Raw genomic sequence first — 14955 nt, forward strand, 5'->3', positions numbered from 1 at the left:
GCAGCGTTTCTGTCTGTAGCGCAGGGCTTCCCGTGTGGCCTCTATTCCTGATAACCCTTGGGTAGAGTACACCTCTAGCTCCTCCTGCTTCAGCGTCGTCAAGGCCTCCCTAGCCCAGTCTGTTCCCCAGGAGAGAGAGGAGTGGCTGCCGAAGTCACTTATCAGAGCAGGAAAACTCAGTCCCCTGTCCTTAGTGGCCTGGCTTCTCAGGCCAACTCTATTTTAGTAAATCCCTCTGGGGAGCCGTAAGCCGTCCCCACCACCTCCCTGTCCCTATTGTCCTGCTGTCACTAGGCTGCTCTGGGTTTCGGGTCTTCAGATGATTGACACTTTTTCTGGTGCCTGCTCAATCCCAATCACTATCCTGGAGGTTGTTGGGTTTGTCCCGGTCCCTAAGTTTTCTCCCTTTCTGGTCCCTTTCCACTGCCTTGCGCTGGCTCATCTCCATGTCCATTTTTGCCAATAACATCTGGTACCTGACTTCCTTACTCTAGGGTTTCTTTTCTACTTGTTCTATGGAGGCCCTTCACACTTACTGCTAGGTTCTCCTCCCCTCATTGTGACTGTTGAGGGAGGGGTGGGTGGGCAGGGCAATAGGGAAGGAAGTTGAGACTTGGGTGGTTAGCACCCTCTCTACCTCCAGCCCACGTCTGGCCACGCTCCAGGCATTGTCCCCCCACCAGGCGCTGCCGGCCAGCAAGGCGGTGTGTGCTCAGCCACTTGTGGACAAGTTGTGGGAGAGGAGAGGACACAGGGCATTTACACAAGTGATTATTATTTTGGTGGTGCTAGGAATGGAACCCAGGGTTGGGCAAAGACTACCACTGAGTCAAACTTCCTGCTCTGGCATTAGACACATAGAAAAAAAAGGTTGTTCCAAATGAGGCAAGCATGGCAACTGAACCCCTGCACAGACTTGGCTCTGTGAGCAGGAGGGCAGAGGCCATGTCATCACAGACCACCCTCATGTGAGACTCCCACATCCACTAGTCTAGGCACCTTGTTCATGCAGTACTGGGCCAGATCGACTGGAGCAGCTGTTGAGACCCTGGATTGGTGGGTCTCTCACATATACACAGGAAAAAAAGAATCAAAGTAGGACTAGCTGTGAAGAAGGGGGTTCAGTGGAAGGGGAATGGGAAGAGAGGACAAAAGAAGATAATGGGAGGGGATTATGATCAAAATACATCATATATGTATAAAACTGTCAAAAAATAAAATTTGCCAAAGGAAGGACTTTTAAAAATATTTTTATTTATGTGAGGGAGAGGGAGGAGAGAGAATGGGCGTGCCAGGGCCTGTAGCCACCGCAAACAAACTCCAGATGCATGTGCCACCATGTGCATCTGGCTTACATGGGTTCTTGGGAGTTGAACCTGGGTCCTTTAGACTTCACAGGCAAGCTTCTTAACTGCCAAGCCATCTCTCCAACCCCACAAAGGACTTTTGCCTGAGGTTCCAAGCATCTCTTTAGGTAAGTCAACTCATATACTAAAAAGAAGGGATTAGCTTTGCACCAGTGGTTCCACCCGCCCCCCCCCCCATGCTAAAGCTTTTGGCATGTGCTTCAAGACCCTAATAGCAGCATATGGACCCCACAGCTATAATCTTTAAACTTCTCCATTGTGTACTCCTGCCCCAAGGAAGGTAGGGCCTGAGAGAATGCTTACTATCTCTTTAATTCTGGCAGCTCTTTCAAGCGTCCACCCATTCAGTTGCACAGGAAGATGTCCATGATGTTTAGGGGCTGCATAAATAAGCACAGCCTGGCTGTGGCCTTCTCACCTGCAAGGCAGGCCTGATGGAGGGCTCTTGGTGGGAAAACTGATGTCTATCTGATAGGGGTGGTGGATTAGTTCCAAGCATTGGTAGACTATACAGTAGGACCTCAGAAGGGCTGGAGAGGCTGCTGCTTCACCGGCAGAGTAAGGCTAGACAGAACTAGAAGTTATCAAATGTTCAGTCAGGCCCTGTGCTAAGTTTGAGGGGTCTTGTTAGATACAGCAGGAGTAAGAGCAAGAAAAAAAAAAAAAAAAGCTCTCTCTTTAGTTTTCAGTATGGGGAACTCTACTCCTACTATAAATCTCTAGAACCTGACACACTTGCCATTTACTTCCTTGTTCCTCTTCCAGTCTATCATAATCTTCGAAACTTAATAGCCCCAAACCGTAGTCAACCTTGAGCACTCTCTATCCCAAGCATCTGTCAGAAAATCTTGTTGGCTCCTCCTTCCAAATAGACTGTGAATACCCACAGCTATCAACAGTTCACCGGACTCAGTCTTCTAGCTTCTGCTTCTTCATTTGTCCCTAACTAGGTAATTGCCAGCAGTATTCTGGTTGAGTCAATCATGCCCTACCTCTTGCTGAAATCCTTTCCCTGGACTCCAAACAGAAGAAATGCTGAAGGGAATGTCCGTCTGCATTCAGCTCCCCTACTTTTACTTAGGTTTTATTTAGCTCCCTTCAGTTGCACCTCTTGGCAAGGCTTCCCACACGACTGGCATCTGCACTGACCCCTTTGCCGGGTAAAAACCCTTCTTTCCCCTCTGTAGTTGCACGGGCTCCCCACTTCAAATGTTTCTTTAAATGCCCAAGTAGGGAGATATAAACTTTCACCCACTTATTCCTCTTGCCCTTTACCCTACATAACTTTCTCACAGTCATGACCACCAATCTCACTTTCTTTATCTCACACCCAGAGGTCTTTTCAGTTCTGTAAAGGTTCTAACTCTATAAGGCAAAGCTTTGCTAGGCTTTCTTCACTCAACATCTGGATCAGCACTTGGTATACAGCAGACACACAGTAACTGTTGTTAGACCTATAAAGACCATGTGTTATTCTGCTCTGAATACATGCAGCCTAAGAATTTGGATGTGGCTAAGCTTAAAATTGAAAGCAACAGTTGAAAACAAGTCACAAGACTGTTTAAACTGGTAAGGTTTATAAGGTTTTTCCTCAGGAGGAACAGCCAGTCTCTTACTTCTTAAGGGAAGCAATTAGCAGGAAATGTATGTCACATCTTGGGCCCAGAACCATAGAAGGCTGCCTTTCTTTTCCCCCTGAGGTAGGGTTTTTACTGTAGTCCAGACTGACCTGTATTTCACTAGGTAGTGTCAGGGTGGCATTGAACTCACAATGATCCTTCTATCTCTGCCTCCTGAGTGCTAGAAGACCGCTTTTTAACAAGCCAAAGAACTTACAACCTCAATATCCTTTTAAATGTGTTGTCTGTGAAATAGACCTAGCCAGCCCATTTAAAGCCTCTAGCTGTTCTCACAGAATATTTAAGCATGGATAGGGATAAGAGGATAGCACACTGAGTAAACCCAAGATGAAACTGCAGGGAAAAAAATTCCTGGTTTCTGTAGCATCTGCACTGCACTTGCAGGAAGAACTTCCAGCGTTTATGCTTCTGGAGGATCTAAATGCTAACAGCCGGGTGGGAGACGGTCTCAAAGCTCACATTCCCCTCCCTCAGTGCAAGACAGGCCTCTTCAGACTCTGGAAAACTCAAACCACCTTACCTTTTTATGTTTGGAGCTGGCTCAGCGGGGCTACTGAATTACGTATTTAGCACCTTAAGTAATTAAGCACAAGACCCAAATGAGAGGCTATTTTACAAATCATTTTTCTCCTCCAAGTTACCTGACAATTTCTTTATATGTTAGTTTCAGCACACAATTTATAAAAACACATTTTGTAACACCCTACAAAGATTGTTCAGAAAGGAAAACATTATGGTCTTCATTAATTTGCTTTCTGTTTCTCAGTCCCTAAAACAAAACTTACACATATGAACTGACAAACATGTGTTTCCCCAGGAGGGTATGGAAGAAAACTATTTAAAACAGTTCAGGTACAAAACATATGGAATGTTTTATTACTATTCATATGTGGAAAAAAATAACTAGAAAACCAAGTCATTTTTTTGATGAAGCTGATAAAAGTAGGCATTTTTCCCAAGCATTACCTGTCCAAGTACATTATGACTGATTCACTGAGCAGAAGGGATTCACTGATGATGGCTGATGAAGGGGCCAAACACAAATTTCAGAGAGGAGAGAAGATTGGCAATACACCACCTACTGTTTCCCCAAACATCAAGAGAACGAAGATGGCCAGCTAATTCAGAAAGGCAATGATATCCGTTATCTTTAATAAATTTTGTTTGCATACCCTTCCTGCCCAATTAGACTGTGAACTGCCCAGGAGGAGCGTTCATGGCTCTGTACGGAATGTGCATAAGGAGATGGCCAGAAAGAGCACTTGCAAGGGACTGTTTACAGAAGCATCAACTGACGCTGAAGCTCCCCCTGCTGGAGGGCATGATCTCAGTTAGATAATGTATTTACTGTCAATTCCAAAACTTGACTGGGGGCACTGACAAGTCATTTGTGCTTTAGTTGAAAGAAAAACTGTCGATTGTGGCACGAAGCTACCTTTAAATTGTTTCTCATGAAAGCAAAGCTATTATACATGAAATGGTACAAACACTACTATTAGTTCCTACATATTTATCATATGAAATTCAAATGAATACTCCAGAAACATTTTTGTTACCTTTTTCTTCTTTCTCAGCTACAAAAATACACCTTGTCCTCATGCATCTTTTCCACTAGAGCAAAAATCAAGGAGTTCACACGAGGACAACATAAACATACACCTCTAACAGGACACTTTTCCAGCTTGCTCAGCAGGTGCAGATTGCCCACAGAAAACATTGTCCATCTCTGATATCAGCCAGTCCTACCCTGGATACCAATGGGTGCCAAAAAGGTGTTTTTCTTGGTGGTTTCACCTCTAACCCAAGTAGACTAAGATGTAACAAAGGAATGGATACAAACCACTGTTCTCCAGGACATTCCCAACAGAACAGTGTGCAACTAGTTTTAATACAATTCCTATGTAATGTCGCAATTAATGACACAACCATGTAACAACGTGTATAGAAAGTTTCCCTGGTTTATGAGCTGTTTATCTATGATGTGAAGTCCTAGTTAATGTGAGAGCACTATTTGAAAGTACAAAGATGTGTTCCTATAGCTTTAGCTACTCGAGAGGCTGAGGCAAGAGGATCACCTGAGCCCAGAAGTTTGAAGCCAGCCTGGGAAATATATCAAGACCCCGTTTAATTTAGTTTAAAACAAAACAATACAAAACAGCAATAAAAAACCTCTCTGACTTGGACAGACTGGCATTAACATTTCACTTATTTTAAAATATTTATTACATATTTTTGCACCTCAATTGCAGACATATGTATAACTGGATCAGGAGAAGGGAAGTGTCATATCACTAAGTTTATTAGAAACTCCAAAGAGTACAATTTCCAAATTTTTCAAACAGTATCTTTAACATGTCCTCAGGTTGGTCAGCTCTCACATATGAAAGCTGACTTTTAAATTCCAATTTAGAAACTGATGGGCTGTCCACATGCCTGGCAAATTTCAGTGAGGCATGAACACTTCTTTACACATAGCTGCAACGAGACAGTATCTAGATCCCTGAGCAAATTATTGACTTTCTAGGACTGGTCTCCTGAATATTCGGGGACAAGGCACAGGGTTTCCTAAGCTTGCAAGCTGCTTTCTTCTCCAGCATGTGATTGGCTAAGAAGCCATTTGCTCTACCTCTATGAAGAACATATGGTAATGACACCCTGGGTCTATGTCCTACCTACGCCCTACCTTTTGTAAAAATGCAAATACCTGGGAAGGAAAAGAAAAGCACCACTATCTAGCCAGCTAAAATATTAACTTAGCAGTCTTTTTCATATGATTACTATTATACTATTTCATATACAATCAAAGCAAAAGTAACACACCCCTTTGGGTTTTAACCTTTACTTGCTTCTCTCAAGTTCTTTAATTTATCATAAAGCAAGGTAAAAATTTTCATATATACTTCATTGGTGAACCCATACCAAGAAATTAACAATGGCCAAGGATTCCCTTGATGAAATCACAAGCTATGGAGGATTTGAAATAGTAAAAGTTAAACCCTGATACAGTATTAAACTATCATTTTACATATAAAAATAATACACAATGGGATATTTTATTCAACAAGATACAATCTTAAGATCGAGAGAATATACAAAACTATTCTATGAAATCTGACGTATTTCACTGTGATCTAGAACAGGAAGTGCGAGGTCTGCTCCTAGAGGAATCACCAGTAGGTGTGGGTAAAGCCAAGGGTTCTGTAGGTTCCAGGCAGAGGAGCTACTGCTGCATTTAAACAGTGTGGTCATTATAAAAGAAAGGCGTTAAATCTATAAACAATAACAAAAAGACACAAACCAAATGAAAATGTACTAAAATTTAATCATCCATAAAAGCTGTAATTTAATCTGACAGTAAAACACAAGAAGCAATATTAGAGTTGGTTTAGTATATTATATATTTTAGCTTTGAAAGCCATAGAAATCAGTTATCCCAGTTTTTTCCCTATAAAAGACCCATTTTTCCAAAGCATTATGCACAACAATTTTAATTAGAATATAATGACAGATGATATTTCATAATTTTTAAATATAAAATGAAGTCAATGACTTGAAAAAGTTATCTGCTGCAATGAGTTTGACGGGAAATTTCATAATCTATATCATTTACAGATATAAAGTATAATGGTTTGACTTTTTAGTGCTTGACAGGGAGGAATCATGATAAAAAGGTCAATATGAAATCATTTGATTATAGTAGTAATATCTAATGTTTGAAATGCATCCATGCTCTTTTGTGTAATTGTATTAGAGTCAAGTATATTTATTTTCACATCTGTTATAACTGCTATTGCAAAGGAGAAATACTATTGTCTTATTTTCCAAGAGATATACACAGAGCGATTTTTTTTTTCTCCAGGGAACTTGTGCAAACCAATATAAGATCTAAATTCTTCACATAATATATAAAACAGGAGAAGCCTCTTCAGATGTATTTTTTGAAGTCTGGAATGCTGGCACTTCCCAATTAGGCAACAGTTCTTCATTCCTGTAATCTAGAACAAGAACAGGTACAGACACACATACAGAGTACATTACGCCAATGTCAGAAGATGGCAGTAATTAAGCAGGTGTCCAGCAACTCCAATACATGCAGACAATGATGTCCTTTGATCATTACTAGGAAACTCAATGATACCGAACAACGGCACCAAAGGGTTCTTTGATCTTTAAAATGATCGAGCTGGGCATGACAGATGAAGATCAGGAGTTCAAGGCTGCCTGTACTACTCGATGAGTTTGAGGCCAGCTTGGGGAATATCTCAAAAAAACCAAAAGTTCCAAATGACTGGGTTCACAGGGAGTCTATTAGTCAATTTTTAGCTTATCCTTGGTGGTTTTTTATTATATCCAACAGTCCTATTTACAAAGAGGAAGATAGTGATATTTCATTTATATACCCCATTATCATATTTTCCACTATGGAAATGACATCTGCCTACAGAAACTTTCTGTGGGTAATTCTTTATTCAACCATTTTCTGATACCACATGTGGGAGACTATCACTTCTAAAACAGCAAAGGCAAGAGGTGGTACACAGAGCCCACTCAAAAGGGCAGAAGAATCCAGTATCAAGTCGTCAAAAGCCAGTTTTTTTTTTTTTTTTTTGAGGAACAGTTACTTTTTCTTTTAAAACAAAAAAATTATTTATTTATTTGAGAGTGACAGAGAGACTATATGGGTGCTCTTACCACTGTAAATGAACTCTAGATACATGTGCCACTTTCAGCATCTGGCTTTATTGTGGGTACTAAGGAACTGAACCCACACCAGCAGGCTTGGTAAGAAAAGAACTCAGTCTTCTAGAACTTTTTCTTTAAACTTTATTTTTATTTATTTATTTGAGAGAGAGAAAGAGGCAGAGAAAGGGAAAGAGAGAATGGGTGTATCAAGGCCTCCAGCCACTGCAAATGAACTCCAGATACATGCACCCTCTTGTGCATCTGGCTTATGTGGGTCCTGGAGAATCATACCGAGGTCCTTTGGCTTTGCAGGCAAATGCCTTAACTGCTAAGCTATCTCTCCAGCCTGAACTTTTTTTTTTTTGAGAGAGAAGTTGGCCTCAAACTCACCATGTAGTACAGACCAGTCTTGACCTCCTGATCTTCATCTGTCATGCCCAGATTGATCACTTTTTAAATTTTTATTTTATTTTGGTTTCTCAAGGTAGGGTCTCCCTCTAGCCAAAAATGACCTGGAATTCACTATGCAGTCTTAGGGTGGCCTTGAACTCATGGTGATCCTCCTAACTGTGCCTCCCAAGTGCTGGAATTAAAAGTGTGTGCCATCACGCCTGGCCTGATCATCCATATATATACATACACACACATATGTACATATAATTTTTATTTATTTATTTGAGAAAGAGAAAGAGGGGGAAGAAAGAGAATGGGTGCATCAGGGCCTCCAGCCACTGCAAACAAACTCCAGATGCATGCACCATCATGTGCATCTGGCTTATGTGAGTCCTGGGGAATTGAACCTGTGTCCTTAGGTTTTTCAGGCAAGCACCTTAACCACTCAGCCATTTCCCCAGTCCAAGAGGAACAGCTTCAGATGATAAATTTCTCTCACAGGTCTTTAAAAACTGGGGCATATAAAAGAGATTAAAATGCTTTAATACAATTCTGCTAAAGGCTATAGACAGATAAGCTGCCCTTAAGCTCATGTGCTCTTACTAAAACACTTGTGACTGTTATTTAACTCAATCCTGTGATGTTGGAACTTTTCATCCAGTCTTACAATGCTGTCCAGGCCAATCTCAAAACTCCAGGGGTCAAGTGATTCTTCAACCTCAGTCTCTTAAGTAAGTTTAGACAAGCATGTGCCACCATTTCAAGTCAGTACTTCCGAAAATACAGGAAAAAGGATGAGGATATAGCTTAGTGGGTAAAGAACTTGTTACACCAGCATGAGGACCCACATTTGGGTCCCTAGCACCCACTTCAAATGCCAGGCAGGTGTAAAGGCCCCTTTGTAATCCCAGTGCCCAGGAAAGGTAGAGATGGGATTCCCAGTGCAACATCACTAACTAGACTAGCTGAAATGACAAGCTCTGGGTTCAAATGAGACTTTGCCTCAATAAATAAGGTGGAGGGCTGGAAAGATGGCTTAGCAGTTAAGGAGCTTGGCTGCAAAGCCTAAGGACTCATGTTCAACTCTACAAGGCCCATGTGAGCCAGACACAATGATGGAAGCATGCAATGTTGCACGTGTACACAAGGGGTGCACATGTCTGGAGTCTGCAGTGGCTGGAGGCCCTGGTATGCCCAATTCTATCTCCTGTATAAAAAAAAGGTCAGTTTGTTGGGCTAATAAATAAGTAAATAAATAAATAAGGTGGAAAAGTTGAGGAAGACATTCATTGTCAGCTTCTGGCCCTTACACAGTCGTGTACACATGTGCAAGTGCACCCGCACATGCCCATACATGTGTGAACATGCACACACACGTGAAATAAAGAAAGTACAGAAACAGCACGGCACTTGATTACTAAGTGTTTCTATTATAAACTGTCCACCAAGATTTCAAGGGGACTATTGTAATAATTGATGCAACCAATATGAAAATCTTATTTCTAGATCTAAGCAAGACTCTCCTCTAAAGTAAAACTCAAGAATAAATGAATTTTAAAATCACAAATGGCCCACAGATGACATCTTTTCTTTAAGCATAAGCTAAAAGGTCATTTTCTTTCTTCTTCTTCTTCTTCTTCTTCTTCTTTTTTTTTTTTTTTGTTTTTTGAGGTAGGGTCTCACTCTAGCCCAGGCTGACCTAGAATTCACTATGTATTTTATGTATTCTCAGGGTGGCCTCAAACTCATGGTGATCCTCCTACCTCTGCCTTCTGAGTCCTGGGATTAAAGGTGTGTGCCATCACGCCCAGCTAAAAGGTCATTTTCTGAGAATGAAGAGTAAAACTACGGTTTGCTAAGTTAACAGTGTCAATGAGCCAGGAGTAAAATGATATATTTATGAACTAGAGTTCTCATTTTCCCTAGGTTTGTACCCCCCTAAACAAACAGCAACACCAGCAATCTTGACAACACTCACTTCTACGGAACTACTAATTTAAAGTTACTAAATAGAATCTCACTCAAAGCCAGAAGCTGACTTTCCAAGTCTAAGTCTCCATCCATGCTCCTTTCTCCTATTTTTCCTTTATTCCCACTTTTAAAAGGGTACAGTTATTCAATTGTTTTCTTTAAGAGATATTTATTCACTCCTATCTCTAAGGAGTACAGATTAGTTAATTAGGAACTCTGGAAGAGCTAATCTACTAAATCGGCCCAAGAGACAATAGTTAGTGTAACCAACTCCCAAGTGGGAAACACTGGCTTTCCTATGACTCTATAAGGTTTAGTCACATACATATAATTAGCATCAAACTACATCATAAATTTACTATACAAATACATTCTGTCAGGGAATTACTTATAGTTTACATAGGAGAAACTTCAGGGGACTTAAGTATATAATTAATAGAAGACAAATACTTGGTCCCACAGGCCTGGTTTTTCACCTGACAGGCAGTATAAATGCTGCCACTAACTTCACTGCAGTGGGCTCACTTAATGAAAACTTAAATGCTGTCTGAAGCCAACTACTGTTTGGATGCTGACTGGTGGATCAGTTATCAGAAAGAAGTCAATCTACACAGTTAAGAAATAACCACAAAATTACAATGATACGCCATCACACGTCCCTCAGAATGACTTAAGTTAAAAAGTCTGAAAATAGCAATCTTGGGAAGGATGTGGAACTCAAAAATTGCTAGTGCATGTACCCTGGTGCAACCACTGTGAAAAGCTGTTCAGTAGTATCTATGGAAGCCTTCCAAATGCACAGTGTATGAGTTGGTCACTGCTGAGAGATACACACCCAACAGCAACTCATGCATGTACAGAAGGCATTACACAGATGAGCACAGAATCATCTATGGAATTTCCTTAAAGTCCCTCAGTAATAGAACATATATATTATTAGTTTATCATAAAATACTGTCACATAATAAAAATAAATTGTTGCTTCATGTAACATGGATACTTCTCAAAAACAAATTTTCGTGTGAAATAAGTCAGATATAAAAGAACATATACTTCTATTTAAGTTCACAGAGAAGCAAACTAGTCCATGGTATAAGAAATCAGAGCAGGGTGCACTTGAGGAGGAGAATAGATATGTGTTAAGATAATCCATCAAATGTGTATTCATGCCTTTCATTTTCCAGAGGAACCATCATCTCACTGTAATTCAGCATGAATTTGGAGTCAAACAGGAAGGGATTTTATTCATTCAAGTCCTGTGCATATGTTCTCTGGTGACTGAACAGAGCTGTGCACATTACAGTCAAGCACTCAACCTCAGTCCCCAGCCCTATCGTTTTGCATGCTGATTTTGTGGCAGGTGTTGGGGACATGGAGGTAAGCAAGCCAGTCCTCACTCTCACAGAGCTTAGTTCTCATGGGGAGATGTCAAATTATCCAACACATGAATGCATATTTACAAGCACATGTCACACGTACATGTTACAGAAGCTCAAAAGTGCACCAAATAAGTAAAATGGGAAGTGGTGAAAGTTGGGGAAGAATCACAATGAGAAGACAAGACAGACTTTTGCTCTGGTTTCCCCATCTTACCTGGCTCAGAGCTGCTGCGGACTTCAGGTCTAGAGCAGCAGACATGATTTCTTTTTAGGCTTCTTCTTTTCCACTGGTGTTTTCCTATTTATCTGTCTGACCAGGTCATAAAATATCTAAGTAAAAACAATACAGGAGTACTTACTATTTGTTCCACAATAAATTCTAGTTGTGTTGATTATTACTCTATTATTGGATATCTCTGGGTTTTGCAGCTTTGAAGTCAAGTTCCTTATAAGTCTCAGCTGATTCAGTCAGGGTAAAGCAAGACTTACCTACTCACGATGAAGCATTTATACTTGTTCTTGGACATTCGATGTTAAATAAAAAATATAGATAATGAGAACTTAAAAATTATAGAAATATTCTTCCTAGACCCACAAAGTAGTAACATTTTTCTACTTTATGATTTTTTCTTTCTCCACACATTTGCTTTCTGAATCATTTGAGAGCAGTATATATATACCACAGGACTCTTGATAGTTGAGTATATGGTTCCAAGGAACAAGGATATTCTCTTATGTTATCATAATAGTATAGTCAAGGCATTTAAACATGGATATATTTCTTTGTATTATCTATAGTACAGAAATCCAATTGTTTCACTTAGTTCAATGAAATTCTAAAGAGTAACTTTCATTTCAGGGATAGAATCCATCAGGATCACATATTACATTGTTTCTTAATCCTGTAGTCTGACTGTTTGCTTAGTTATCGATTATTAAAATGGGGAGGTGAAATAGGGACTCATGTACTGAGGCTGGTTTTGAACTATGTGGCAAAGGCTATTCTTGAATCCTGATTTTCCTGCCTCCACCTCCCAAGTGCTGGGATTATAGGCATGTGTCACCATACCCAGCTGATTTTAGCTGTTTAAAATCAGGAACAGTTCCTTTAGGGAACTGTCATTTGTGAACAATAAAGGCTGGTAACCTTACAACATTTCTCTCAATTTGAGTCTGTCTGATGTTTCTTCATGATTAAATTCAGGACATACATTTTTGGCTAGGAAAGGGAAAAGTTTGTCTTCAGGCATCACATGGACAGGCCCATGGTATTTCCCTTTTTTGGTAGTTATTTTGGTTAAAGCAAAAAAGAAACAGAAAAAAAAAAAAAACCTCACTAACCCTTGGTTTGAAATAACAAATAATACATTAATAAATTCTGTAGATTCGTCTATGGAAAAGTATAAACTATTAAAGACAAAAATACAATACAACATATTTGATAAACAGCTTTTTTTAAAAGTTCTGGTGTGTTTATATATAGGTTCACTGTGCTAAACACACCAGTGTTAAAAAAAAAAACACACCAGCTAAATTTGGTTATTTGCTACAAAAATGGAGGTTACTCACTTATTAATGACATAGAATAAAAGTGAATACAGAAATAAGTAGTCTTGTGGAGCTGGTTAAAAAATGCACTGGCTTTAAGGAGCACTACTGGGACCAGCTGGAAAAACGTGAACATGTACCAGACAAGCTGTGTTGATGACAATTTTCCTGATGCTACTTTTTCTTTACTTTGAAGTGTGAGCACTGAGCCCAGTTTTTCTGATTTTAATAGCTGTGGTTTTGTTAGAGAATGTCTTTGATCCAAGGTTTTATACTAAAATATTCAGAAGCAAAGGGATGTGATTTTGATTTTGGCAGTTAGGTAGCAAAATGTTAGCAACTGGTATATCTGAGTGAAGAAAAAAATATGTCTTTTAACTAAATTTTAAAAGTATTGTCTTTTTTTTTTTTTTTTTTTTTTGGTTTTCTGAGGTAGAGTCTCACTCTAGCTCAGGCTGACCTGGAATTCACTCTGTATTCTCAGGGTGGCCTCAAACTCATGGCAATCCTCCTACCTCTGCCTCCCGAGTGCTGGGATTAAAGGCGTGCACCACCACACCCAGAGAAAAGTAAGATATTTAAAATTATTGAACTCAAAGCCTTGTACATGCTAGGCAATGCTCCTCCACTGAGTTATATATAGTTCCAGCCAAATTACATTTAAGATGATAATCATCTATTGCTTTTTAAAATGGCTCAAAGGTTCCAAGACTAAATTGTTGAAAAGAAAAAAAAATGGATTTATTATAAAGCTATAAGTACCTCTAATATTCTTTTCTTTCTGCCCCATCAACCTGACACCTATGTCCTAAAAACCACTTAAGTCTATAATAATATTCTTTCTCAGGTAAGTTAGAAAATAAAATTTATGAACAAAATGGTAGGCGTTTTTACAACCCCAAGGCTCCAAAGTTAAAGTTGTCCTACAACTCTGAAACCTTCAAGACCTTAATGTGCACAAGGCATGAAGGAGCTGTCACTAGTCCCCGAGGCTCAATGTGAAAGCTACAATACAAAAACAACAACAAGAGAAAGCAGAACAGTGAGCTCATCAAACACAGACACAGGTTCTACTTCAGTTTCTTCATGCCAGGCAGTTTCTAGTTTCTGGTACACCTTTTAGAGAGAGGCAACTATTTTTGTAGATTATTCTAAAGTACTTCTTTTGAAAACATTGCCTACCTCACAGCAGCAGATGTTGAGTGATGAGGGCAAGTTCGAACTATAATATTTGGTTAGAAATGCTGAATGTTCCCAGCCTAGGTTCTTCCTCATCTCTCTGAACTATAGAAAAATCTAAAGGGAACACAGAATAGAGTTTCTCAATCCCTCTCCCATTCCTACATTGGGATGTCTTGATTCCAATTACTACTCCAGCCTGAGCAAAGAACAAGTAATTCTTGATTCAAAAGGATGAGATTCTGTCATAGCTATTGCTACTTACAGAACACAGGAAAAGTGATATAGAAAAAAAGCAAGTCACAAAATGAGAGGCTTTGGGGCCAGGCACTGCATCTTTATGTCTTTACAAAGTTAAGGTCAAGAGCTGAATCTCGTGAAAATATTATCCCTCTGTCTTCAGGCACTCAGAAATCATACATTTGCAAGCTTAAAAACTGTCCGAACAACTATAAACTATTCAAAGAATCCCATAGCTCAATTATTAGACTATAAAGAGGGAAACCTTAAAAAACCCTCTAATTATTATACTCTCATGAATTTTTCACATGTAATCTTTTTTGTTTTCCAAAAAGTAAAGATTGTGAAGATGCCTACAGCAGTTCATTTTTATTTCCTAATCCCTCATGTTAAGTTTGGCACTACACAGACCACTGTGAAAAAAGCCAATTCTACTACACTGGAAACTGCAACCCAGGGAGGTTTACTAGCTTGTACAGGTTGCGGCAATCTGTAAAAATGAAAGATGAGGAACACTTCTGCCCCCTGAGCTCTAGCCCAACTCAGCCCAGCTGA

At 39.7% G+C, this 14955-nt stretch overlaps 1 protein-coding gene across 2 annotated transcripts in view; it reads right to left on the minus strand.

Moving 5' to 3' along the window:
* Positions 1–5288: 5288 nt before the first annotated feature.
* Positions 5289–14955, minus strand: part of Rap1a (RAP1A, member of RAS oncogene family) — a 41614-nt gene continuing 31947 nt past the window's right edge. For both annotated transcript variants that reach the window (XM_004658990.3, XM_045138639.1), the window contains 2 exons: positions 11648–11763; positions 5289–7002 (listed from right to left, as the gene is read on the minus strand). In XM_004658990.3, coding sequence (XP_004659047.1) covers positions 11677–11763 — 87 coding nt within the window. In that variant the 3' untranslated portion in view covers positions 5289–7002; positions 11648–11676. The remainder of the gene's footprint in view (positions 7003–11647; positions 11764–14955) is intronic.

Source organism: Jaculus jaculus, chromosome 19 (assembly GCF_020740685.1).
Source record: "Jaculus jaculus isolate mJacJac1 chromosome 19, mJacJac1.mat.Y.cur, whole genome shotgun sequence".
Lineage (NCBI taxonomy): Eukaryota > Metazoa > Chordata > Mammalia > Rodentia > Dipodidae > Jaculus > Jaculus jaculus.